A 27,752-nucleotide genomic window follows, 5' to 3' on the forward strand; every position below is an offset into this window, starting at 1 on the left:
CACCATGTGAGGAGCAGTCGTCATGGACCCAGAAAGGCCCTTTGTTCCTGTTCCTCCCACCTGCTGGCACCCGGCTATCCAGGGGGGTCACCGGGCAGGTGTGCACACACACTGCTGCACGGACACTGCCATCCACCAGTGTTGCCAGCCCCACCCTCCCCCAGCACCGGCAGAAACAAGCACACCGAGAAAAGAAACATACTGTTTTTTATTCATTTGAAATATGACATGCATGTTTAAAAATTAAAACTTTATTTAAACATCTTAGTAGCATCTTATCAATGGGGGGGCAAAAGAAACCCTACCAGGGAGCAGAATGTGGAAAAGCAGTTACAAAAATACATTGCACAAAGTCCTGTCTCGCGTCTTTAAAAATAAATTAATTTTCAAAATATCTTCACCCTATCCCCACACTTACTCTTATATCATAAATTCTGACGTATGGATTTAACACAAAAGATACAAAACATCTGTCCACACCCACCCTGCTCACCACACAGGCATCACCCCGGGTCTGCAAGGGGAAAGTGCTGCCCTACACAGGAGGCCAGGTGTTTATCAGGTTGCTTTGAGGAGCTGTCCACATGTGACGTGAGCTGCAGATGAAGTAGGCTTGTCCAGAGAGGTGAGAATGGGTGAGCAGGGCCAGCAGCCGGCAGAGTCTCTGGGAGCTACGGATGACTGCGGCTTCTAGGTACAGCAGTAATACCCCAAATGGACATGGGACACCCAGGGGCAAGGAGGCAGCGTCTGGCCCTGGGCAAGCTCAGCGAGCCCAGGGAGACCCGCCGATGTCCTCAGCAGCAGCTCCCCCAACCCTACCTGGAGTCTACAACCACCACTGGTGGCAAGTACAGGAGAGGCCCCCCTAAAGAGAAGGTGCTAAGAGCTCTGAAATTTGGGTTCCCCTCTTTCCCTGAAAGAACTGTGTGCTGGGTCTAACACACAGAACAAAGCTGCCCCCCACCCCGCCCCGAATTCCCTCAGAAGGTCTTAGGTTAAACACCACAGTGTAGAAAATGTTAAACCTTTAACCCCATTTGCTGTGTTTCTGGTGTCAAGAGACAAGTGTTATTAGCTTTATGCTGGAGAACAAACTCCCAGAACACACTGGGTGTCTGTGGTAGTGTGCATCAATGAACGCAACGTCCACAGAAGCAAGTGCTCTCTGGGCATGGCCATCGCAGACACAGTGGACGTGACAGTGAGCTGAGCACCAGCCCTCAACCGGCCTTCCTGGTGGTCTGGGGACATTTATTGGGGGCTGTGTCCTGCGACCCTACAGGCCCCTGGCCGCAGGCATGTGTTCCCAGCGGTCCCGTGTCTGTGCACAGGGAGGGAGGCAGCAGGGCCTCTACTTGATGGGCTCGCCATGCACCCTGAACCGGTAGAGACATGTGTACTCCAGGTGGCCCCAGTTGGAGAGGATCCGAAGTTCCACAATTTGAAAAGCTCTTTCAGGTCTTTTCTGGAATCAGAGGGGAGAAGAAAAAGAAGTGGCTCATCTTTCCTGTAACTGGAACCCAGTAGCGTCCTGGCAACCATGGACTGAGGCTTTCAGCTGAGCCGAGTCCTTGAGGCACGGCAGCACCAGGACGCAGTCACACGGTGCAGAGAAAATGAGAAAACGTGACAAACAAGGCTTGCTGGGGAGCTCTGAGGCAGCCCTGCGGGCTGGTCCTTGACACTACTTGTGTCACGTGGGCTGGCGTGGGCGGAGCCTTACCAGCACGTGGAACATCTGGAGTGACTCCCCATCCTGATCGTATGTGAACTGTCCCAGAAGAAGTCCCTCTTCCTGATACTCACTTTCCAGCCCCTGAAAGCAAGGCCATGGAGGAAGGCATTAAGTGGTGGAGAAGCAAGGAGCCCAATGAGGTGGCTGCAGGCCAGACATACTCACATAAACAGCAAAGTCCTTGGGCGCACTGGTGATGTTGCCTGTTGGCGAGAGCGCCTTTGGTATGTGCTCCAGTGTGAAGGCGGTCGGGTGCACGGCCATGGACAGCCGAACCACCAGGTAGCCCTGCGCACCCCTGAAGGCCCAGCAGTTCCCAGGGTGGATGTCAGGCTGTGGAGGGCAGAGCAGGCACACACTCAGCACAGCAGTAGGAAAGGAAGGACAGTGCAGAGTCCGCAATAAAAAGCCACGGACAAATGGGGCCCATCTACTTCAGGGCCATGACCACCCTGGGTAAAGTCAGTACTGTGCAGTGCAGTTCCGGCCTTCAGAACGGGGAAGTGACGCCACCTTGCACAGATCAATCACTGTGGGCAGTGCCCCATGCACGGACTGACTGGCACGAAGGCCGCCACAGATCCACGCAGCGCCTCCAGAGGAGCCCGCAGAAGAAATTGCACGGGTCTGAGCAAAGAAAGGCACCCGCAGAACTGCTGTGAAGGCACCCCTTGTGCAGCCTGCAGCAGCGTCCAGTTGTGGACCCTCACTGACCATGGATGGCACTGGGGGTGGTGGGGTGGGCGGCGGACACTAGGACAGATGGTGATCATGCTATCTCCCCTGCCAGCTAAGTATCACTCTAGACACTTGGCTGTGCTCACACAGAAGCTGCAGCAAGCGTTCACTGAAGGGGAGACATGTACGTGTCATTTGGAATCCGGAAGGTATATGTCAAGACTGTGTCCTCGGTCCTATGTATCTGACTTGCAATCACTACACCAGGGTGGAGATGACACCACCTTCCTGCTTAGTGAAGGAGTCTCAAAGGCCTTCCCAAAGACAACAAGGACACAGACTTCCATGGGTGACAGAACACCTCCACAGCCAGACGACAAAGACCCCACGCTGGAGCAACAGCTGCACTGCAGTGGGAACATATGGCCAAGACTCAAGTTCAAGGGTTTCATTTTTCTTGGACCCACAATCGCCATTCAGGGAAGCAGCAGTCAAGAAACCGTTGAGCAAATTCGCCGCACAGACCTCTCTGAAGTGTTCCAAGCCAAGATGTCCCTCTGAGGACTAAGGTGCGCCTGACCCGAGCCACGGTCTCCTCTGTCCCCCATGCATGCATGCGTTGTGCACAGTGAATGGAAAGGGACCAGAGAAGACCAGACAGGCGGGGAATGCTGAAAGCACCATAGACTGCCACAAGCCTGCCAGTCTTGGAAGAACTACGGCCGAAACGCCCTTAGGAAGCGAGGATGGTGAGCCTCGTCTCAGTGCTTTGGACATGTGATCAGGAGACCAATCCCCGCAGAAGGATAGCCCTTTGGGGACAGTAGAGGGGCAGCGCAGAGCCCTTGATCAGATGGAGCACAGGCTCAGACATGACAGACCCTGGTGGGGACTCACTCTGGTGCCCACAGGGAAATTGCACCAGAGTTGACCAATGGCACGCCCCCACCCCCCTCCCAGCAGAGACAAAGTCCTGGCCCAAGGGTCCTTGAGAGGCAGGGCACCAAAGGAAAGAAAATATGTGTGACACTGATGAGCGTGTATCCTCACCACCGGTCACAGGGCCACTCCCAGCAGCAGATGGGCAGCAGCCACTCCACAGACAAGGGTGTGGCTCGCAGACAAGCACATCCCCCCCACCCCCCCTGGGATGGCCACCTAATGTCCCCGCCTTGACCCTAGCCCCGGGAGAGACACAGGAGCATTGAGCCTACAGGCAGACGGTGGCTCACCTGAATCACAACCCGGGGCGACTGGGAGAAGTACCAGAGCGGGACCCCGAACAGGCTGAGCAGGGCCGTCTTGGTCTCGTAGGTCTCGGAGCAGCGGGTGCTCAGGACACTGCCGCCTGAAAGCGAGGACCCTCAGCTCACTACTGGCGCCTCAGGAAGCAGAATCAGTGCCCCTCTTGGGGTCATTCCGGGCCCCATGTTCTCCAGCTATCACCAGCAGAAACAACCTGACAGGAGGTGACCCTGTCCTCACTGCTCTGCGGCCTCATGCCCAGGCCAAGTCTACACCTGCCTTAGGGCTAAGTCAGGACCACTGGAACAAAGTCCTAATACAGTCTTCACCACCTAGGACCGGGGGCCTGTCCTGGGGATTAAGGCAGACTGCTCCCACCCCGAGCCCCCACAAGGGCTGGGCCTGGCCACAGAATCAGGATGGGTTTCTGGCAGGGAAGATAACAATTAGAGCAACAGTCACGGACAAATGACGTGGGAGAGAACTAGGGGCAGGACTCTGGACTGGAGCTGCAGCTCTGTGCGTGGTCGGGTGAGCAGGCACCCAGGGAGTATTTCTGGAAGCCCTGTTGGACCCTTCACAGGAAGCAGGGTAGACAGTAGGCCCCTGAGATCTTGCTGTGGCCTTGTGCCCACCCCATCCTTTTCCTCCACTCCTTGGAAAATCGGAGCTGATGGGCAGGCTGCCCCTGTGTAGCTTCCTCAGGGCCCGGGGGGCACACCGCCATGGCCCAGGGCTGTGCTATGCAGTGTGAGCAGACGTGTCTCATGTGGAATTCACGCCTCAGCTCAGGGCTTGGCCTTGGGGTGTCACCCCACCCCCCTGCTGACTGAGTCATGTGTTTCTAAACCCCAGTCCTAAACTGCAGGGCAGTGCTGCCCACTGTTCACGTGGCCATGGAAGCTCTGGTGGCCCTCACTGCCTCCCCTTCCAACCCAGAGGCCACAGCAAGTCGGCAGGCCTGGTTCCTGTGTGGGGCTTGGCCTTGGCTCCTGCCTGTGGCAGGGGACTCGGCCAAGCCACATGCTCTCTCAGACCCTCTTCTGGGATGCTCACCACCAGACTCTAGAGCGAAGTCCACCAGGCCAGTCTTATCCTGTGAATATAGCTTCAACGCGTTGTTCACGATTGCACGTGCTTGCTGGAGCAGGGTCAAGGAGGGTGTGGGTTATCGATGTGCAAGCCAGGGCCGGCCCCCATCACTTAAGGGCAGAGATCTCAGGGACAGGGCTTCCAGCTGGGACCCCCCAGGGCAGAGAGAGGCCGAGAATCCATGTGGGTGGCAGAGCTTCGGCCTCATGCTGCCAAGCAGGGTTGCTTCGAGAGCTAAGCACCTGTGCAGCCAAGCAGCCTTGCGGCAATTTGGTCCGTGAAGGGGGCAGTCTGGGACTGCCACAGCCAGGTGAGGCTCTGTGACAGCCTCATAGAGCACAGTGCCTCCTCCAGAGGAGCTGCCCAGCAGCGTCCTGCGCCAGGCATTATATGAGGGGCCCACCACAGCCCCGCCTCGAAGTTACTCACCGCCTCTGTGATTCCGGGGACCCCCGCCTCCTGCACGGTGGCCACCACAGCAGCGGGGCTGGGAGCCTGGTGCATCACAGAGATGTGGTAGGTGATGTTCTTCAGGAGCTGCAGCTCCAGGTCCTGCAGTCGCCGCTGCAGCTCCTCCTTGCTGACGAACTGGGAGGAGAGCCTGTGCTGCAACCCCGCAATGGTTGCTGGGTCGTCGGAAAAGAGGAGTCTGATGGTCTCCCTGACCTGGGCGTCCACCTGGAAGTCCGCCGGCCAGTGCGCTCAGTCAGGTAACTCCAGCTTTGCCTCCCCCACCTCCACTCCCTCAGGGCTGTCACAGGGACACGGGACAGCAACATCATCATGCTGAACATCAAGACCCCTGACCCCAACGCTGCCACCCAGAGTGGGGCAGATAGAGATGGGCCGAGGGCCTAAGTGCTGCAGATGGAGCACAGGCAGCAGGCCACCGCCGCAGGGGTTCCTCTCGACAATGCACCCCGCCTTGGGGGAGACAGAGGGGGAACATCTACAGCCATGCACATTCACAATCACAATGATAAGATCGACATGTCCAGGGGGTTGCCACTGGGTGGGTGAACCTATCCCCCACACGTGCTATGCGTCCCAGGCAGGTGACTGGCGGAGGGCAGGAGAAGAGAAGGAGCTTGCCCCGGGAGTGCAGGCCGCGGTGACCAGAGTGCTGTGGCCCCGCTCACTCACCTCCTCGCAGCTGCTCCTCAGGGCCTGCCGGCCGGCCACATCCCCCCGCAGCTGCTCCAGCTGCTGCTCCAGCTGCTTCACCGTGGACAGGAGCTGCTGCTCATCGGCGGCCCCACTGAGAGGGGTCCAGGTGGTCAGTGGGGCCCCAGCGTGTGTCCAGAAAGGAGAGTCCCTCCCCCATGAGCCTGTGTCACCCCTTTCAGGGGGACGTTGAATAGCATATTCTAACCCTAACAGGGCTAGCCCACCAGTCATCGCCACCAGCTCGGACGGACAACCCAGCCCCACGGGCAGGGGCCACCCGCCACTGTGGATTGACCCTCGTCTGCTTGGGGGTCGATGAGTTGACTGGCTCAAGCAGCCTCACCTTCACGGGGGCAGAAAGTCATCCCTTTCTGCTGTGCTATGCAGCTTGGGGGTGAGTCCAGCCTGCCCACCTGGGGGTCAGCAACCACGTACTTAACCCCTGTATTACCAGGAGTCCTCAATGAAAGTCTACAAAGTGTTTCTATGCACAGGACTTCAGGGGCAGTTCCTGTTCATCCACAATCAAGGATTAAGGGTCAGGCAGGCAGTGGTAACTGCAGTAGGGGCACCACCGTGGTGGGACCTGGTCACGAGAGACCTTTTATAAATGGCCCAGCCACAATGCGGGCATGGGAACCAGAGGGTACTCCCCAGCCCCTGCCGGCCTACCTGGCAGTCCTCAGCACAGCCTGCTCCAGTTCCTCCTGGATGGCCTAAAAGTGAACCAGTCAGTACAGACTGCACCGCCACTGGCGGCAGACCCGCAGCACATCTTAGCCGCAGCCCAGCGCCACCCACAGACTATGCTGGAGTCCATGCCTAGGTACCCAGGTGGACATCCTCCCAACCCTGAACAGTGGCATCACCATGGGCTGAGACCATGGGCCCCCTGGAGGCCATGAGGAAGATGCGCACTCAAGGGTGTGGGCAGTGGGTGGGGATGGCTGAACCCTGGGCGTGGTGTGGCAGGCTTGGGGGACCTACCTGGGCTCTGTCAGTCAGTCTTCTAATCTCGGCCTCCAGGTTTGAGATCCGCAACCCATGCTCCTGGTGGGAGGCCACCACATCTGTCTGGGAGAGACACAAGGACACTCAGTGAAGGACATCACAGGACCAACAGAAGCCTGACTGGTGACTCTGCTCTCTGGTCACAAACTGCCACGCAGTCCCGGGCGTGTGCATGGTGGTGGGGTGGGAAAGGAAGACTGGCTGCTCAGAAACAGTGGCGACGAGCTCAGCCTGCTCTGAGCCACCCTCTAGCTGTTCTTAGCAGACAAGCCGAAGTGAGGCGACCAGATCTAGCCCCGGGCAGGAAGCCCAGCTCTGGGATGGAGGACATAGGCTGCCAGCACACATAGACACTGTTCAGTAACCTGCATGCCTGTGCCCACTTGTGTCTATGGGCCTCCTGTGGCACCCCACCCCCACATACTGCCCTGCCTGCCCATGCTGAGCCTGAGCAGGCAGCAAAGGAGAGCCTCTGGAGCCTTACCTCGGGGCGCAGGGCATCCTCCCTGCGCTGCTCCGCCAGCTGGCGGACCAGAGAGAGCACGCTGTCTCGGTCACCATCCGCCTGGTCGGCACGTGCCTGCAGAGCCCGGAGAAGCAGCACCAGCTCTCGGAGCTTCTCCTCGTGAACCTGACAACTTCCCGACAGTGTGGCCACCTGCTGCTCCATGTCATGCAGCCGCTGCCAGCCAAGAGTCGCCTCCCCGGCACCCTGAGGGCCACAGAGACAGAGAGGGGAGGCACAGGAGGCCCAAGGATCAGGCACCGTGGATCTGCCACTGCTCCAGGAGGAAGCTTCTAGACTGCTGTGTACTGTGACTGCAGGGTAGGCAGTGGGCTACTAACCACAAGGTTGGTGGTTCAAACCCACCAGCTGCCCCTAGGGAGAAAGATTAGGTGGACTGTTCCCATTGAGAGTTGGAAACAACCTGATGGGATTGAGGGTGGGTTTTGGTTTGGGAAGGACCCAAGAGATTTCTCTGCCACTTAGAAGTTTAAAGGGTGGGGCTTAAAAAATGTGCAGAAATTCAACAGTCAAGAGACGGGACTTTCTGAGTCCTTTGGAGGTCCCTCTTGAGCCATGCTCACTACCAGGAAGAGGATCGGTGCAGGCCCCAGGCTGCCGCCTTCCAGCTTACCTTGAAGGGTCGGTGCTGGTGAGCTGTGTCAGGTGGAAGCATATTGGTGGGACCATCTGTCCTCAATGCTGCACCCAGGTGTGTCCAGTTCAGCATAGGCAGGAGGGAGAGGAGGTTGCTCTGACCCCAGAATGCTAGTCCAGCACCTTGGACCAGAGAAAGGCAGCTGTGTATACCTGCATCCACTTCCATGAGGCGAGCTACGCTGCTCCCCAGGAGGCTTGGACAGCCACTCACCCAGCAGGAAGATAAGCGGTAGCAGAAGGACCAGGAACTTGCAAATATTCCGAAGGCACCTGGGAGCAGAAGGGGTAACATGTGACCCTGGGAGGTCAGGTCTTATACCGACTCCCCTGGAATACTGTCCCCCCCCCCAACCTCTTTTGAAACAACCGTGTGAGGAATGCAGCGGCGAGCGATGGCTTCAGCCACAGGCCTACACACACTCTGCCCTCACCTCGTGAGAAGGAAGACGTTCAGCCATGATGTTAGTGTGACCAGCTGGTACCAGCCGATGCTCAGCCACCAGAGTGCTCCAGAGGCCGCCTTCCCTGAGGAGGAGATGGTGGCTAGGAGGCACGTGGGGATGCACACGGAGTGGGCAGCAGGGTGGACGGCCAGGGGGCTTGCTAGAGAGGTGAGCAGGAGCACAGCCCCCTGGGCAGAGCCACCAGCAATGGAGACTCAGGCAGCTGGCACACACAGACTGTACACTGGTGTGCACACCCTGTGTGCACATGTCTGCTAACACATGTGGAAGCATGGGAAGATGACACGGCGAAGCAAGGGCTGATGCATAACACAGACGAGGCAACCAGAGCTGGGGCGGGGGCAGAGGGGGAGGCCCGAGGTTACCACCTGGAGCCGTGACAACCAGCCAGAGCGCCGACCACACCCCCGAGGACACGAGCCAGCCCACTGCTGAGACACTCCGGCGCAGGGCCCTTGCCAGGGCACGACCTGTGCGGACGAGACAGGTGGAACGCTCAGACACATCCCCACCATCACTGCTCCCCAATGCTCCCTCGCTTGTCTCATCTTGGGGATGAAACACTTCTGAGTCTAGCACTGCCCTGCTAGCACATGGAAACCCTGTCAAATGCCAGGAGCCATCACCACCCGGCAAGACAGGCACTCTCCAGGAGAAAGAAGATAGTGTTTAAAGCACCTGGACACTGCAGACACATCAGGAACCAGGAGAGACAACAGCGCCTGAGTGACCAAGTGAAAACTGTGCTAAAGAATAGTTTCCCAGGGAACTCTGTGTTTAAGGGCCCAGTGTCCGACCACTGGGCACCAGTAGCAGTGCACCCTGGCCCGACGACACGCTCTCTCCCAGTGCAGCAGGCCATGCCCCTGAACGCAGAGCAACCCCTGGGGGTCCCAACACCATCATTTTGGGTACCAACTCCAGCCCCCCCTGCCCCACCGGCTAACCCGCAGGGACACGGAGTTTGAGAAAATTGTAAAGACCAGCTGTTGATTCAATTGTGAGGAGACATTTCCTTTTGGACCTCAGCATTACAATAGCATCTAAAAAAACCGAGTCAGGCTTCTAAGCGAGGCCAGCACAGGATTAGGTGGGGGACCGCACTGTCTGTCAGCCTGACACCCACCCCACCCCAGCCTAGGTGTAGACTGTCAGCATACAGACCCTCGGCACTGGGTGACAGGACAGGGAGGGTAACTAGCGACGGCACTAGGTTGCTCTGTGTTTGATGGCGCTTCACAACCACAAAACAAAGGCAATATGAGCAGTGATGAACGTAGTCAATTGCTACTCAGGTTGCTGAGCAGGCGGTTCAAGTCCCACTCCCGAGAAAACAGGACAAGCCCCGGCAGCAGCCGGCAGGGCACCACCTGCAGATGAGACGCCGACACGCTCAGCCCCAGGTGGCCAGGAACGCTGCTGCCTGTGAGAGGAGGTGCGCGTCTGCAGGTGCTCCTTCTCCACCCAGGCGTCGTCACCTGTCAGCGGTGGGAGCAGGCAGAGAAGTTGACATCCATCGGAACAGTGCCAGATGGGCTGCCCCATGACTCCTCACAGCACATGCCCCAGCGTCCCCCTCCTGCGGCATGGCATGAGAGTGGACACCTGTATCCAAACTGTACTCACATGGTGGCTTCCCTTCCACAACAAGGTGTGAGTCCTCGCCTGTCCACCCTCCTCGCCTGGCGAGAGCTGCAACGGCGACAGGGGCTCAGAGCATGTCCTGCCCACAGTGCAGGGCAGTGCAGCGCAGCTCAGGGCTGGGACAGCATGACTGCCCCGCCCAGGTGAAGCAGGCAAGATTGGGGGGTGAGACCAGATCACTGGAGCCTGCCCCGCCCAGAAGGAGCAAGCCATGAAGGAGCACAGAGCAAGCCCTGCTGGCACAAGGCAGGAGGAGAGCGAGTGCATCTCTCTGAACTGTGTCAGCACCTTCAAAGAGCAGAGCCGGAGCTGGGACGCAAGGTTCGCCGACGAGCCCCTCAGAGGGGACTGGCCGAGAGGCTGAGAGGCAGAGAGCGAGTGAGCACAGGAGGAAAGTGCACAGGAGCCACAGGGTCTCCTCCACCTCGAAAGCGATATTGGTGGAGAGAGAGGGAAAGATGGTGCGAGTACCTTTGCAATCACGGCTTTCTGATTCACCATCTTTGGATTCATAACTTTTCAATCTGTAAGTCTCTGACTTGTAACTGAGCTTCATTAAACCCACTTGGAAAAGCTGGACTAAGAAGGACGAGAGGGACGCCGAGGCGTGCCAGGCCAGCCGCACGAGCCTATTCACGTGGAGAGACGCGCCGCCTATCAACAGACGGGAGGGCTCATGACTTCCTGACCCTTCTGAAGGGGTGGGGGTGCAGCAGGACGTGAGGTGGGCGGGGAACCAGAGCACCACAGCGACCCTGCTTCACCAGCTTCCTGAGGCTGCCAGTCTATAGAAGCAGCAGCAGCCTCCTCCTCCTCCTGTTTCAAAGGGCTGGGGGGTCTGAACCGGTCACCTTGTAGATAACAGTCCCAAGGCTCCAGGAAGGGAGAGCATGTCCCCTCAACCTTCCTGACCGGTCTGAGGCAAATGCCATGTCTTCCCCCAGGTCACATGTGTTGGAAACCTTCTCTGCCATAGTCTAGACAACTCTGCCCTGCAGAGCTTACAAATGACCCAGCAGCCACCCTCCATGATCTCTGACCCCACACATGCTCTTGGCCTCATGGAGTCCAGGTAAGGTTAAGGGTGGGCATGGTAACCCCCTCTGTGATGGGGAGGGGGAAGGGCAGGAAGCTTGGGCTCCCCAGAGACCACTCTCGCTGCTCCTCTGTTGGGCTGTGCCAAGACCCCGACACTCTCCCATCCTTAAGTGTGTGGGGTGGTCTGAGCGAGTCGGGAGGTCCTTCCGCCTATAGGACCGCACTTTCCTGGGCTCAGGCCAGGCCTGTACCCAGTTAGGCTGTGGGCAGTGTGCTCCCTGTCTCTGAGTCCAGTCTCTGACATCTCAAACCCTTCCAGCACCCGCTGCACACAAATTGGCAACATGGTGTGCACAGTGCTTGAAGCTCAGACCACAGGTGTTGCAGTGTTGGGAGCCACGTACACCCATCAGAGAGTCTGCCTGTATCTTCCTCCCAGGTGAGAGCTGAGCTTTACCAAGTTAGGACAGACTGGCAAGACCCTGGGGAAGCGAGACATTTACAGTAATTCTATTTGCAAGTATTTCATGTAAGTTGTAGGCTTTTTGTCAACTCAGTCCTGAAAGTCCCCATGAAGCTGGAGCAGATGACGAGCCCCCAGCATCAGTGCCAGCTCTGTGCTACACTTCAGTTCCAGACGCTTCTGAGAGAGGTTGGCCGGCCAGCTGGGACAAGTCTTTCATGAAACTGTAGTGGGCACCACAGCTCATGACTGCCCAGAGGGCCCCCAGCCAAGTGCCCGCCACAGACACGGACACACAGCGTGGTCCATTCACGCAGAGGGAGGGGTGTCCCGTTGTATGCTGTGATGTGGACCAACTGAGAAGACCCGCTGCTGAGGGAAAGATGGAAGACCAGAGGACAAACACCGACATCACTTCCCTGGCACAAACCCCGCAGAGACCAGGAGGCGGCGGGGGAGGCATGGTACTGATGCAGCTAACTGTGAACACTGGAGGGCTGGGTAGCTATGCCTGGACTTGGGGTCCTCACACCAGCAGGGTCACGCTCTCCAAGGAACTGTGGCCATGCACTTTACCATCGCTAGTCCTGGGTCACTGGACAGTCCACTGTGTGGATGCTGTTACAAACACCTCCCACCGTGAGCTGTCCTTAGCAGGCAGCAGTCAGGGGGTCACAGGCCTATGCCCCAGCCCACAGGACGAAAGCCCCAAGGATGCAGTACTATAAGTCAAGGTCAGTAAGGACAGGATTGTTGCCCAGCTATGTGGTAGATCCTTGGCCCATCACACCTGTGGGTGTGCCCGCCCCTCCCCATGGGAACAGCATTTCTCTGTCACCCCACTGAGTCACATCAGTGTTCAGTGTCCCCAGCCAATCATTTTCTGTAACAGAAAAGCAGATCAGGCACAGAAGAATGGACAACCAGGAAGACAGTTGCCCCATAGAGGTGGTCAAGGAGTCAACGAGCAGGTGCTGAGGGAGACCAATAGTCTCCCTCCCACTAGCCCTGAATTAGGACTTGTGGCCTCCTGACGTGCGGTGAGAGAAGACGTGGACATGTGGTTCTAGGGCTGCCCGCCCGTGGCTTTCTGCTACGGCACTGTGATGAGACCAAGACCCGCCCACACCGAGCAGCATGGACACTGAGTAGGCCATCACTCATAGCCACGGAAGGCCAGGAGAGCTGACGTTTGTCCTTCTCTGACTTACTCTGGCTCCGGTCCCGAGAGTAGACCCTGGAGGTGTGTGTGGCGAGGGTCTCCTTGCGAGTGGCGAGCAGGCTGCAGCTGCTGCAGGTGTAGCCATTGATGGGGGCGGCATCAGGTGCGGCAGCCAGGTCCCCATTTCCGTGGCCGGCAGCAGCAGCTTTACTTACTCCTACAATTTCCACAACAGCAGATCGGTCAGCAGGTTCCTGCCTGCCGATAGCTCAGGAAAGGGTGTGTTGTGGAGAGTGGGTGGGGGACAAAGGGTTACCTCTAAGGTCACTGTCGTCATCGTCCAGACCTGAAACACACACAGGGGCTGCTGAGCTTGGTCGGAGCATGACAAAAGTCACAGCAGCAGCGGCAGCTGGGGCTTCCCAAACGCTCCCAACATTGGCTGCCACTCCAGGCCAAGGTGCTGCTTTGAGAAGCGCACCTGCATAGACCCATCCCAAGCACATGCACGCTCACAGGTCTTCAAGCCAGTGCAGGCTCAGCAGCCAGGACTCAGGTGGGCAGCGCCATTATTGCCAGAGTCCCCGTGCAGCTCTGCCATGACACTTCCACAACCACACTGGTGGTCCCCACCACCCCAGTTTGCACCGACTCAAGCCAGAGGAGGAGGTGGTGGGTGGTCCTGGGGACACTGATGCTCACAGGCCACCTGCTCCTGTTCTCAACCCAACATGCCACAGGGACGACCTGGCAAGGCTGCCCATCCTGCTGCTCAGAGGGGACTGCATGCAGCTCAGCTACAGGTCTGCGGTGCCCACTCACCCCAGAAGTGGTCCACCTTGGTCTGTTCCCGGATCAGAGAGGCATCAAGCACGGGAGGCCGCAGGGCCATGTTGTCCTGCAGGCTGTGGCAGCTGCTCTGGCTGACTGCCACCGTTGCCACCTTCCCTGGCGCACGGTCCACACTGAAAGCCAGCCTGCTCACGCTCTTGCGCGGCCTGGCTGTCCTAAGAGGAAGGAAGGAGCCATGGCTGTGTCAGGACCAAGCCTGTTCTTGTTCCTGCTGGGCCGACACCTCAGTCCGCACAAAGGGACGGTGACAAGCACTCGGTAGGCAACTCCCCTCCCCTGCAGCTTATTGGGTGGGGGTCCCAAGACTCAACATTATTAAGAACTGACAATGCTTAGAAATCTGATTTCCAAGAAGCTGTGCCCACACACCCACACAGGAGGACAGGCTGAGACCCCAAGATCCCAGTGTACATCTGTCCAATGACACCTGCACGGACCTCAGTCCTTAGAGTCTGCTGTGAGCAGAGGGCAGAGGCATGGAGATGGATGATGAACACAAGGCAGAGTGCACAGGCAGTAGTGTCTGTCAGGGACGGTGGGAATGAGCTGCCACAGGGCTAGTGCGAGTCCACTGCTGAGACTCCTTTGTGGCCAGCCTTCCCTTCACTGACCCTGTAACTTAACCCACCCCTGTCCTTGTCTAGTGACTGGTCTGTGCTGGCCATGTGCTACAGGACGGAGCAGGAGACCACACACTCCACACCCATTAACTCCATTCTCCGTCTTCTCTCTGAGCTGCTACTATGGCACGTGGGGGCCCCAGAGACTGGGGCGGGCACCCCTCGCTCACAGGAGGCACCTTGCTCTCTAACACTTCAAAGATGTCTTAGCAGCAGAAGTGTCCGATGTGAGACACTGTGGGACTCTGCTGGCCTCTTTGGGGTCCTCGTGTCAGCATCATTGATGCCCACGCCCCTGGTGTATCTAGTTGTGAGGATCTTCATGGGTCTTCTTTTTAGGAGTCGCCCACACTTAAAAACCCCTGCCCATGCACACGGACACACTGGCACTTGTGAGAGGTATGTTTGGTACTGACCATGGAGGCTCACCTGGACACTCTGTCCTTCGAGGAGGCGGAACTCCTGATGCAGGCAGGACCTTCGGCATCTGGGCCATCGCCCGAGGTGAATGCCGGGGTGACCAGCCGCAGACTCCGGCGGGACATCCTCGGAGAATCAAAGACTGGGTCCAGCTTATGCGCCACCTCAAAGTCCAGCGCCTCGGAGGAGTAGCTGGAGCTGGAGGAGAGGGGGCTCGTGAGAGGCGAGCTGTAGCCCAAGTCAGGACCTGTTGAGAGCTTCCCAAAGCAGCATGTGTGATGGTGGGACAGGGCTGCTACAAAGCAAAGGTGAGCTGGTCAATCTGCTGAAGGAAACGTGGTATTATGTTTCACATCGCACAAACACCTCCCCTAAGCACATCTTTAATCAACGCGCCAAAGATGCTGGGAGAGATGCTGAAGCAAAGCAGACACAGCCATAGCCATCACGAGACATCACAGTCCCTGTGCAGAGAAGGAGGGCCTGACTTTGGAGCCCCCAGGTATGTGGTTGGGCCTCCGCCAGCACTCTCTCAGTCATGCATCCCAGTGAGTGGCCCATCACTTCTAGCTGCTGTGTCCATTGTGAGCACCGTGCTACGTCCACCTTCAATCCCACCCCCACCCCTCTCCCTCACTTAGCCTGGGACTTCAGGACAAGGTTGGACAGCACATCAGGAGAGAATCCTGGACCCCAAGCCAGCCATGACCATGCAGGCCTGGCCACCTGCTGCCCAGAACTCTGCCCCTGCACACCCCCCGAGCACAATGCAGGGACACTCCTGCAGCCCACACCTGGAAAGCTCCCCTTTCTCCCTGCTGGTCCCATTAAGCAAGCACCCTGGCCCCTCCGAGGCAGAGAGCTGGGGCTGTGGGGAGGACTAGGGGGCGGGAAAGGGGGCCTGAGTAGCCCACATGCACTTAGTCCATGAGGAAAGCAGTTCCCTCACTTCACCACTGAGGTGACAGAGGCAGAAGAGGAGAGCCAGGAGCCAGGAGTGGCTTGAGGAGGGTCATGTGGCCTATCGTCAGTATGACTCTACACCAATGAGCAGGGCCCAGGGTCTTGTTCCTCCCGAGGGCACAGGCTGGCTTTTCTATCAGGGCATCCTGAGCAGGAACGGTAAGGGGGAGGGGCATGGGACTTAGGATAAAGAACCTGGGGCTCAGAGTCCAAGACACAAACAAAGATCTTGCCCCAATTCTTCCAGAGGTAGGGGAGCCATTGGACCAAGGTCTGCACATACACCCCTCCCCCGCACTCCCACACCGAGGCTCAGGAGGAAGCAGACTGTCTGCTGGGACCTGAAGCTCCTACCTGTGCCATGCCAGGAGGTGACGGCTCTCAAGCACCACCCACCGCCCCCTGCTTTTCCACAGGCAGACCTTGTGGCAGTGCTACCATTACCCAACCTCATTGTGTCGTGCCCTGCTTTCCTATACCACACAGTGCACCCCGCAGACCTCACTGCAGTGCACCCCGCTTTGTTGTATTTTGCAGATGATGCGATGTTTATAAATCCCAAGGTGGCATCCAGCTTGTGGGGCCAGTGGCCTGTCAGTGCCATCTCCCCTGCCCAGCAGTGGGTGCTCCCCTCAGAGCCCTGGATCCCATGCGGGTCCTTCTCACACCACAGCACCTTTGGTCCTTTTTATCTGCATAGGACTTGTCTAGTAGCAGCCAGCCTGTCAAGTGTGTGGGGAAGCCGGGTCCAACCCAGGGGTAAGAGTAAGTGCTGAGCCAGGAGAAGGCAGCCTGGTATCAGGAGCTCCTCACAGGCTGGCAGGAAGTTCTTATGCCAGCCAGCCAGCGAGAGCCTGAAACGGCTCAAACACCTCAAGAACTGCCAGTGTCAGGAGTACAGGTGGAGACAAACCATCACACTGGATGCCAGGACCCAGATTCCTATGGTCCAAAGTTATCAATGGTTTTTTACGCATTACAAAATGAGGGGATAGGGAAGTGGACACCAATCAACTGTTTATGAAGTGGAAGGGGCGGGCTGCAGATGGCCCGCTGTGCACACCTAGTGGTGGTCTTTGAGAGCTGCTTCCCATGTGTGGATGCCTGTGAGTTGCTTGAAGTTTATGCCAAGTTAACCAGGCGGCACCAAACTCTCAGCGAGGGTAAGAGTTCCTCCCCAATGGGGACTCGAAGCTGTATTAAAACCAGATGACTCCCCAGGGCAGCCTGCCTCCAAGCTCACTCCCTCGCCCAGCCTAGCCAGAGCCCCTAGAAATAGAGTCCCGCAGGAGGGGCGTTTCCCTGAGACGGAGGAAGTGTGCCTTTTGGACACTCCCTTCCTGTTTCCCTAGGGCCTGAGGGATTCCACAGTTGGCCAGGCACAGGCCCGCTCCAGACACCACTAAATGCCCAAGCACACTGTCCTTCTAACCAGCAGGCTGCCCTCTACTTGCCCTTTCTCTGGGCAAACCAGAAATAGGGTATGAAGCCAGGACTCCACACAGGCCAGCCCCACCCACGCTCCCATCACACCTGGCACTCAGGCTCCATCCAACTCTAAGAATAAAGACACCAGAAAGAAACCTTCCAGCGTGTACCCTCCCCATAGTACTTTGCACTACAGCCCAGGGCCTGGACAGGACCCAGACAGCCTTGCCTCGAGGTGACAGCACGAGTCATTAGACAGCGCCAGGCACACACTCACCTGAGTGCATATGTGTAGCCAGTGTTCTCGGGCACACACTGAGGAGGGCTGTAGGTGTGGAGCCGAGAAAAGTCCATGTTCATGGCCTCAGAGCATGCTGCACAAGTTGGAGAGAAAGGAGGGGGTTAAAGGGCAGAAGGCACACAACTCCAGAAAATGTCACTCCCACGCCACTGACAAGCAAACAAAGCCAGCTCTGATTTCAAAGGCAAACACATCTCACTGCCAGGAGTCCAAGCAAATGCACGCACACACGCGCACAGGCACAGATGGGCTGCTGCTAGGCGTCAAAAGCAACTCCCCAGCAGTGGGTGCAGTCATCAGAAACACCTACCAAGGTAACTCATCCCCCACAAGCCTGGAAGGCACCCAGATGTCATCCTGCCAAGATGTGGTTCCTGTACCCAAGGACTATCTATGGCCCAGCCACAGGTGCCCAGGACACACACGGAGCAAGAGCCAAATGCTGAGGAAAGGTCCCACTTTCTGAGAAACACACACCCGGTAGAGGGCAGGCACTGGAGTCCCGAGCAGGAAGCAGTGCTCCCACTGACAGGGACGGGGTTTGTCACCACCATGTCAGCAGCAGTTTGATTGAGGCACCTGAGCCTTGTGCTGCATTCATGCTCACAACAACAAGCACAGCATGTCCCCTGGGTGCAAACCCACTGCTCTCTGTGCCACTAACTCATCACCCCAGCCCCTCAGAGTCCCAAGACAGAATGCAGGACAAACACTCTGGCTCAAAACCCTGACAAGTTTCTGCTTCCCCAGAAGAAAATATGAACTTTATTCTTTAGATGAAAACATGTGAGCGCCGTGTTTCTCTAGTTGTCATGGAGAGTTCTTGGGGAGTGACTCACACTTTCCTCTGGCTAAAAATACACACACACACACACACACACACACACACACTCACTCATACTCAAATCTAAAAAAAAAGCCCACCCTACAGCAGCACGGCTGCTAACAGTGAGGAAGATGGAACTATGAGGAGGAGCCCAGGGATGGCACCCTGTGCGTGCACACATGACTGCCTTGGACCCACAGCCCGCTCCTCAGGAGAAAGCGTCCACACTGCCCTTTAGACACAGTACTTGTACAAGTGCTTGTTCAACAGGCAACACAAAACTCTCCCATCTTTGAAAACGGGTCAAAACTTTTCAGGCCTCTGCATGGACTCAGCCCCTCAGCCTACCTATATACCACAGGGCAGCAACAAGCCCTTGCAGCTCCACCCCTGCAAGCAAGTGACCCTGTTATTTCACTCATGAGCGTGCTGAATGCCCACCCTGCATGTGGACAGCAGCAGTGGCTTCTGGCCCCGCTGGAGTGGTAGCCAGGTTCTTGTCTGACTCTCCTAGCAGCAAGGCCACACTGAACTTTGGACAGGGCCCATGCCCATACCCTCCGGTGTTAAGGCTCAGGGATCTCACTGTTTCACCACTTGGCAAAGTTGGGCTGCACCCCTGGTGTGAGCAGTACTGACAGTCCCTGTGGCTGAGATGACTACAAGGGGTCTGAGCAGGGTGGCCCCATGGTTTCTGCGACTGCAACCTTCACAGAGGCCCCGTGTACATCTTTCTCTCATTGGGCTAGCAGCTGGTGGATTTGAACCCCCGGTCCCTCACTACTGCATCACCAGGGTTCCTAACATGGACAGGCCTGGGAAGGTGCAATGCTCAGGGCCTCGGGGAACCTGTCACCATCGGTCACCCAGCACTTGGCAGGGAAGAGGTGCTGCTGGCATCTCACTGCCCAGCCACCGTATCCACCAAGGCAGTGGCCCACCTGAAACCCAGGCCCCTTTGGAGCCGGGATGGACACAAATCCTGCTGTCCCACTGAGGAAGGATGTCCGAGGGGAGCACTGAAGAAAGACTTCCAAATGGGGCCTCCAAAGGAGATGCCTGTGTCTGAAGCGCTGACCCCGCCTCCTATGACCAATTATGACTCTCACAGAAGCCAGTAAAGCTCCCTGCTGGTTTCTGGCTGTGCCCCCCCCCCCCACCTCCACCAGCACATAACCTGCTTATCCCCCTGCTGGACGGAGATCGGACAAGCTCTAGCATGCCCAGTCACAACAGCACCCACACTTCCTCAGGCCGTCTGCAGACCTCCTGGAGTCCTGCCTACACCACCCGGCCATGTGGGAAGAGCCACTTGGATTCCCTTCAGAGCTCTTCAAGGGTTAAAAGAACAGGGTCTCCATGCTCAAACCCCACATCCCTTCAGCAGAGGGAACAAGCAAGGGGGGTGGAGCTGACAGGCTGGGGCAGAGGGGCCACTGAGAGAGCCCCTGCCACAGACACCTTCCTGCCACCAGCGGGGCCTATCTGGGCTGAATTAACGCTTAAAGTCACCACCTTCTGGAGCTCCCAGTGATGGTCACCAGGCAGGGCTTTTGGGAGAAGGGGCTGGCAGCACCAGGCTACGTCCCGGAGCCACACCTCTGACGCTGAAGTGACAGCATAGGGCCCCAGTCCACACCACAGGCCAAAATGGCTTCCGTCACTGCTGCCGCCTCTGGCTGCCCAGGCACCCGATGGGGAGGGGAGAAGGGAGGGGCAGCAGCACAGGGACTCTGCGCTCAGATTGGACAAAAGGCTGTCTGCCATTAACCAGTTAGGTCACGGATCCATGCCACCAGCCAGCTCACCCCCAGAAGGCCCAGTGACTGCAGTATGGAAACAAGAACCACCTCTGACAGAGTGGTGTGGAGTCAGTCCTAGCGCTGGCACCCAGCTGCTTCTCTGCCTCCAGGACAACCACCCAGATCGCACACCCAGGGCGGTGGGTGACTTCCACAACCTAGCAAATAGGGAGCTTTTCATTTTGACAAAGAAAGGCTATGATGGTTACAGAAAAACCATGACAGCGTCCACTACAGAACCAAAAAGTCAACAGGGCCTCACTGCCAGCCCGTCAGAAATACAACCCTAACCTCACATGTTGGGGCGGGGAAGGGGAAGAGTTTCAGGCAGTAATTGGCACCAACATCTAAGCTGTATGCACAGCTACATGGAGGGGCTTCAAAACGTTTATGGAAACATCTACCCTCTGAAGTCGCCGTGTGCTGTGCGTGAAGATTCGCTTACAAAGCCCCTAGGTGAGCGTGGCCAGGAGCCCTGCTTGTAGCCCCTTCCGCCCAGTTCAAGTCTACATTATTTTTTGAGCAGGCACGGTTTTGCACGTTTGTAAAAGTGAGCCCAATAAAGAAAATCTTTTCAAACAGATTATGCTACAGCCCGCCGCCCCTCGCCCCACTGGGCATGGTGCTGGTGAGGGAGCAGGTGTGGCACCTGAGAGCCTGGGAGTTGTCTGGTGGTGGCCAGGACAAGCGTGGTAGGCTCTTTTCTGTGGCTGCCTGTATGGTACAGGTCTGACCAAGTGGCTCCACAGTACTGCACAGGCCTCCCTCTCAGCTGGGAGCTTTGCCAAGATAGACAGAGAGAGCTGACCACCTGCAGGCATGGGCTGTCATTCTTGCTGCTGCCCTCTCTACATTCCAGCAATCCTCAGTGGTGCATGGTGCAGTCCACTGGTGCTGTCAGCTTGCTTACAGCGAGTGTTGGCCTGGAGTCGTTCCAACCTCCTGCCCGTATGGCTCTGGGCTGGGACAACATGGAAGCTGCCCAGCACTTAACTGCTTCATCTCTAGAGTGTCTTTCTATTGGGAGTAGGTGCCAGGTTCCACACCTGATGAGAATCTCCACCTCCTCACCCACCACTGATCTGGACACAGCGGGCTCAGCAGACCGTCACTCATCCCCCCCAGAGCCATCTGTCACCCCGCAGCCCTGATCCTGCCCCCACATCTCCTCCCTCCTAGACCCTCCTGTGGCTCCCATCAATACATAGGGCCAATAGCAAGCCAACGGCCACTCTTCTCCAGTTTGAAAAAGTGTGCAACATAAAAACCAGGTGCAGAAATCATTCCACAAATGATTTTCAAACTCTAGACAGAGTTCAAGCCTCCCAACGGTCAGTAAAATTCAGTCTCTGGGCAACAGGGTGACTCTGCGCACAGCAGACAGAATATTCTTTGTCTGCCTGGGCCCCGCCCTCGAGGATCCCATGGAGACTCAGGCGCCACACCTGCTGCTTGACACCAGAGAGCACCTGCCTGCCAGAGCGGGTGGAGGCCAGCCTTGTCCCCAAGGTCCAGGTTTATTCCACCTGGAGCTGAGCACTGGGCTGAGAGGAGGGTGGGCTCCGACCCTGTTGGTGGAGATCAGCCTTCAGGATGGGCAGCATGACAACACGAAGAAATAACACCCAAATGCTCAAACTGCGGACCACCATGACACCCGGAGCAGAGCTTGACACCACCCCACCTGTGGGTTTGTTTTCCTCGGAGCCATAATCACTGCTGACAGTAGCCATCCAGCGATGGTGACAGTGGGCAACCTGATGCCACAGTCCGAGGCCTCAGGCGTGTTGGATTTAAGCTCTGGTATCCACGTTTACCGCTCGCGCGTGCAAAAAGCTAAATCATAAATCAGGAAGACTGAAGAAATGATATCCCTGGATTAGGATGCTGGCTATGGATACTGAATACATGGAGTGCCAAAATAATATTTTAAAAGGATAGCCAAAACATGCCTTAGAAGCTAGGGTGGTGAGACTGTCTCATACACTTTGGACATGGCAGGAGAGACGAGTCCCTGGAGAAGGACATCGTGTTTGGTAAAGAAGGTCAGGGAGGAGGATGAAGGCCCTCAATGAGATGGACTGATACAGCCAAGTTGGCACAGGACTGGGCTGTGGCTGCTGCAAGGGGGTCACAGTAGGGAGGACTGATGGACAGTGCCTGACAACAGCACGAACGGCCAAAGGGCCTACAGGCACCCACAGGTAAAGCAAAGCACCCACAGGTGTGCTGATTTACAGACCATCAAAGTTGTTCACTCAACTGACAATCATGCAAAGGGCTCAGCCAGGAACCACTGTGACCATGAGTAGGGTGCCCAGTGGGACCTGGGGCAGCCTGTGTTAGTCACTGCCCACTGTGAGCCGGCAGTGGCATCCTGCCTGGTTGTCACCACAGCACATATATCGGGAGCAGCAAAGAGCAGGAGGGAACAATGGGTTGTTCCCCTCACAGTGACCACAGCCCTTGCAGTTCAGGGCCAGCTGCAGCCCTCCTTCACACCTACTGTACTGAGCATGACCCAGTTTTTAGTCTCTTCCACGAACCCAGACACACAAGTCCTTTGCCGGTGTGTTGGCCCACCTGGCCTGCCTGACTGGGCCTTGTGACACGTCCTGCAGCCCCCGTCCCCTCACCTCATGTCAGGATGTTTCAGGAAGGCCAAGAGCTGTGGTCCTGAGGCCTGCGTTCAGGCTGAGTCTTCACTGCTGTGTGGCAGCTCTGTGCTCTGGAGTCAACCCAACCCATCACCATGGGCCAGCCTTCCAGTGAGCAGTCTGGCCCCAGATCGCTGCACCACCAGGATACTTCACCACCACTTCCCTCATTAAAATGCTGCCAGGCCTAAGCCCTCAACACACAGGCCGCAGAGGCACCACAGGGCAAGGCCCAGCAGGAGACCACGAGGCCACACTGGGACCAGGACACACAGATTAAGAGTTGCACAGGCATGCTGTTAGATGTCAGCATTCTTCTAAAACAGGTCAGGGACTTCCAGTAAAAAAATGGTGCCCATGACACAATGTCAGCATCCACAACCTTTCAGACAATGCCACCCTAAAATGGGGAGATTGTAAAGGGCTCCTACCACCAGGAGAAAAAGGACCCAAAGACCATAGAAAGGAAGCACCTGAGTAAGGAGAGCAGCCTGGACAGGGCCACGTGAGCTGGCCCCTAGCCTGCAGGAGAGACTGCCTGAGTGCCACAGAGCCTCGAGGGCTGATGGCTCCTCTGTCCTTTTGGAAGCAGGCTTGTAAAGGAGCCTGAGTCCAAAAACAAATGTTGAAAGTCTGTGCAAGAAGGAGCTAGCAGAAACTATAGAATCATCTCAACTGACGCAGGAAAAGCACGGGTGGCCCTGGGCTTGCCTGTCAGCCTAGAGGTTGGTGGTTCAAATCCACCCAGGAGGCCCTGGAAACCAAGGGCTTGCATCTGCAACCAGGAATGAGAGCAAATACAAACCTGAAGGGGGCAGGGTCACAGTGAGTCACAACCAACTTGAAGACAGCAGGTTTGGTTTGGGCTTTTGCATGACAAAGCCTCTCAGCAAACAACTTGAGAACTTGTTGGAACATGACAGAATATTTTGGGACACTCACAGTACACTCAATGAAAGAGTGACTGAAAGTTGCCAGCTGAGATCAGGAACACAAGGTACCAGGCCACCTGCTTCTACCACTGCTATTCAGCAGCACGCTACAAGTCCCAGCTAGGGCAATCAGACAAGAAAAAAATAATGAGACACTCCAATTGTGAAGGAAAAAGCTAACTATCTCTATTTGCAGAAGGCATGATCTAATCTCCAGAAAATGACAAACAATCCACACATACTGTAAAAACAACCAATATATAAAAATAAATTTTGCAAAATTGCAGGATACAAGAGCAACACATAAAAGGCAATCATATCACGTGACATCACCAATGATCAATCCTAAATATTAGCGTAAAACGTTATTCCATTTACAATAGTATCAAAAACATTAAGACACTTGGGAATAAATTCAATCACGAAGGTGTAAGCCTTACACACGGAAAACAATAAAATCTTGAAGGAAATTAAAAAGGATTTAAATGAATGGAAAGATATTCCAAGTTACCCCTCCTCCCAGAAGAATTTTTTTCAGAGGACAGCACTGAATCTGCAGCTCCGGGAGAGGGTCATGTCTGATCAGAGCGCATGGGTGCAAATGAAGGGGGAGGAAGAGAGAGTGGAACACATCCTGGCCCACCAAGCCTTGACAATGAGAAGACCATATAGGGCTGGCCTCACTATGAGACACGACAACTCTCACTGACCTAGAGTATAACACTGGAGACACAGTGTGGGAATTCCGCCCAATCTGATCCCACCACACCGAGGCAAAACTCTAAGGGTGTGCAACAGAAGAGCAAGGGGAACAGAGCAATGAAGTCCCCAGGGAATACCAAAAATAGACTTTGGTGCCAGGGCTTGGAGCCCCATCAGACTCAACCGGAAAACACTCCTAACGGCCAGCAAACAGTCCTTGAACTAACTACAAGCTTTTCTTTCTTGTTTTGTTTTTTTGTCATTGACTTGCTGCTTTGTTTTCTTTTGTTGCTTGGTTTTGCTCTGTCTTGTTTTTGTGCGTGTTAATATCTCCACAGGTCTATCTAAATCAAATAGGCTGGATGAACAATCTGGAGGAGAAAACAACGGGCTGACAATTGGGGGGGGGGATATGGGAGAAGGGGAGGTGGGGGGAAAGGAAGTGGTGTTAACAAACCCAGGGACAAGGGAACAAGTGATCCAAATCGGTGGTGAAGAGGGTGTAGGAGGCCTGGTAGGGCATGACCAAGTGTAGTGTAACTGAGAGGAATTACTGAAACCCAAATGAAGGCTGAGCATGATAGTGGGACAAGAGGAAAGTCAAAGAAAATAGAGGAAAGAGCTAGGAGCCAAAGGGCATATATATAGAGGTCTAAATACAGGCATGTACATATGTAAATATATGGATATATGAGGACGTGGAAATAGATCTATATGCATACATGTATAGATTCAGTATTAAGGTGGCAGATGGACATTGGGCCTCCACTTAAGTACTCCCTCAATGCAAGAATACTTTGTTCTATTAAACTGGCATTCCATGATGCTCACCTTCCCGACACGATCGCTGAAGTCATATGGGTGCATAAGCAAATGTGAAAAAACCTGATGGTGCCCAGCTATCAAAAGATATAGGGTCTGGGGTCTCAAAGGCTGGAAGGTAAACAAGCGGTCATCTAGCTGAGAAGCAACAAAGCCCGCATGGAAGAAGCACACCAGCCTGTGTGACCATGAGGCGTAGAAGGGATCAGGTATCAGGCATCATCAGAACAAAAAATCATATCATTGTGAATGAGGGAAAGTGCGGAGTGGAGACCCAAAGCCCATCTGTAGGCAATTGGACATCTCCTTACGGAAGGGTTGCAGGGAGAGGACGAGACAGTCAGGGTGCAGTGTAGCCACAATGAAACATACAACTTTCCTCTAGTTCCTAAATGCTTCCTCCCCACCCACTATCATGATCCCAATTCTACCTTACAAATCTGACTAGAGCAGGGCATGTACACTGGTACAGATAGGAAATGGAAACAAACACAGGGAATCCAGGGCAGATGATGCTTTCAGGACCAGTGGTGAGGGTGGCAATGCCGGGAGGGTGGAGTAAAGATGGGGATCCATATGGTCTCCTCCCTGGGGGGCAGACAACAGAAAAGTAGGTGGAGACAGACATTGGACAGTGTAAGATATGATAAAATAATAATTTATAAATTATCAAAGGCTCATGAGGGTGGGGAGCAGGAAAATTGAGTAACTGATGCAAGGGGCTTATGTGAAGAGCAAATGTTTTGAGAATGATAAGGTCAATCAATGCACAAATGTGCTTTACACCATTGATGTATGTATGGATTGTGATGAGTTGTATGTGCCCCTAATAAAATGATTTAAAAAAAAGATATTCCAAGTTCATTAATTAAAAAACATCATTGAGATGGCAACACTCCCCAAAGTGATCTGCAGAATCAATACAACCCCATCAAAACTCCAATCTTCTTTTCTGCAGAGACGGACAGTCAGTCCTCATATGCACAGGCAGTTGAACAGGACCCTGAATAGCCAGAACCACCTTGAAGGAGACCAGGGCTGGAGGACTCACTCTTCCTGGTGGGAAGCAACCACTGTGGTCTCCAGAGAGTCATAGACCAGTGAACTAAACCGCACAAACGACAAGCGTGCCATCCAATGGGAGAAAGAACAGTCTTCAACAACTGGCGACAACAGGACCTTCACAAGCACAGGAATGAATTAAGGTGGAGACCCCGACCTCATTAACAAACAAGAATTAATTCAAAATGGGCCAGAGTTCCAGATTTAAGACCCGAAACCGTAAGGTCATAGGAAAAAAGAGCACATCTTCATGACTCGGGAGTTCGGTTTGGCAGTGGTTTCGTTGACCTGGCATATTAAGCATGAGTGACACAGGAAGGACATTGTCGCGACAGTGAAGGAACCCAGAGGGAAAACAGTTGTCAATCATCAGCCTAATAAGGTTCTATCTCCTCTGTCAACAGATCAGAACTCTAGGAACCCGAGCAACAAGGTAACTCAAGCTCAAGAGTGACCCATGGGCTTAAAGGGACATTTCTTCAAAGAAAGACCAACATAACGTGAAAAGGGGTTCAGAATTACTAGTCAAATCAGCGGGCTGTGCGCTCCCACGCCACACCCCCACAATGTGGGGAAGGCGGCCGTTGGGGGCACGTGGCATCGCCACGTGACCCAGCCGGGCCTCCTGCCCTGCACACTCGCCAAGGGCTGACACCCGGCGGGCAAACCAACAGCTGTCCTGAGGCTTCCAGGATCGCGGGTCACCAATGACCAAAACCAGGACTCGCCCAGGCCCACCCGCTCCACGCTCAATCCCCTACTCCCGGCTCCCCACACCTCTCCGCCGGGACGGTCCGCCGCTCCGCGCCGGATAACGCCCGCCGCCCGCCGCCCCGGAGCACCCGCTGCAGCAGGCAGGCTCGCGCCGGCCCCGCGCCCCTCCCGGCCTGGCCCCGCCCCCGAGGGCGCCGAGGGAGCCGCAGCCAAGAGGGCGCGTTCGGGGCCGCGCGTGGGCCAGGGGAAGGCGCGCGGAGGCACCAGGGTTTCGGGGCACTAGGGCAAGGGTTCAGAGACGCGGAGCGTTCGGGGATCTGGAGAGCCGCCGGGGAACACTGGGCTCAGGAGACGGCTCGCGGGGACGCTGGAGGTCCCCGGGGGGCACGCCGAGGGTCAAGGGTCAGGGGAGGGTTCGCGGGGACTAGAGCGGGAGTCAAGGGAGAGACTCGGGGTCAGGGGAGGACTCAAGGGGACGCGGGGCCTGTGGACCGGGCCTCCCCTCACGGTAGGCCTTGGCGGCCCGCGCCGCTCCGTGTCCCCGGGCGGCCTCTCCTCGCGCCCAGCCCCAGCCTGGTGGAGGGGCCCCCACCGGCCGCGGAACCGCCCGGCGCCCCCGCCCCGGAGCTCACCTGCCGCGCGCCCTCTCAGCCTCCGCCGCCCTGGACAGACGCCGTACCGCTGAAGCCCGGCCCTCAGACAAGACGTGACCGTACCGACCAATCGCGCGCCGCGCCCGAGATGGGGGGCGGAAGCAACGGCTTCCGACCACTTGCGAGCGCTC

At 56.2% G+C, this 27,752-nt stretch overlaps 1 protein-coding gene across 3 annotated transcripts; it reads right to left on the reverse strand.

The window, feature by feature from the left end:
* Window positions 1-190: 190 nt before the first annotated feature.
* On the reverse strand, window positions 191-27,752 carry SUN1 (Sad1 and UNC84 domain containing 1). 3 transcript variants are annotated; one of them, XM_075527638.1, is made up of 23 exons: window positions 27,601-27,752; window positions 17,428-17,524; window positions 14,769-14,957; window positions 13,690-13,874; window positions 13,184-13,213; window positions 12,917-13,084; window positions 10,676-10,858; window positions 10,187-10,252; window positions 9,931-10,038; window positions 8,929-9,030; window positions 8,528-8,621; window positions 8,308-8,366; window positions 8,071-8,216; window positions 7,416-7,643; window positions 6,908-6,994; window positions 6,593-6,636; window positions 5,897-6,011; window positions 5,183-5,431; window positions 4,718-4,802; window positions 3,649-3,764; window positions 1,904-2,071; window positions 1,727-1,819; window positions 191-1,468 (listed from the first exon to the last, which is right to left on the reverse strand). In XM_075527638.1, exons 2-23 carry the CDS (start codon window positions 17,508-17,510, stop codon window positions 1,355-1,357), a joined length of 2,712 nt encoding a protein of 903 aa, XP_075383753.1. In that variant the 5' UTR covers window positions 17,511-17,524; window positions 27,601-27,752; the 3' UTR covers window positions 191-1,354. The 3 variants fall into 3 exon arrangements, with proteins under 3 accessions (XP_075383753.1, XP_075383755.1, XP_075383754.1); XM_075527640.1 differs by lacking the exon at window positions 17,428-17,524 and having other exon boundaries at window positions 27,601-27,668; XM_075527639.1 differs by lacking the exons at window positions 9,931-10,038; window positions 10,187-10,252; window positions 10,676-10,858.

Source organism: Tenrec ecaudatus, chromosome 12 (assembly GCF_050624435.1).
Source record: "Tenrec ecaudatus isolate mTenEca1 chromosome 12, mTenEca1.hap1, whole genome shotgun sequence".
In the NCBI taxonomy this organism is placed as follows: Eukaryota; Metazoa; Chordata; class Mammalia; order Afrosoricida; family Tenrecidae; genus Tenrec; species Tenrec ecaudatus.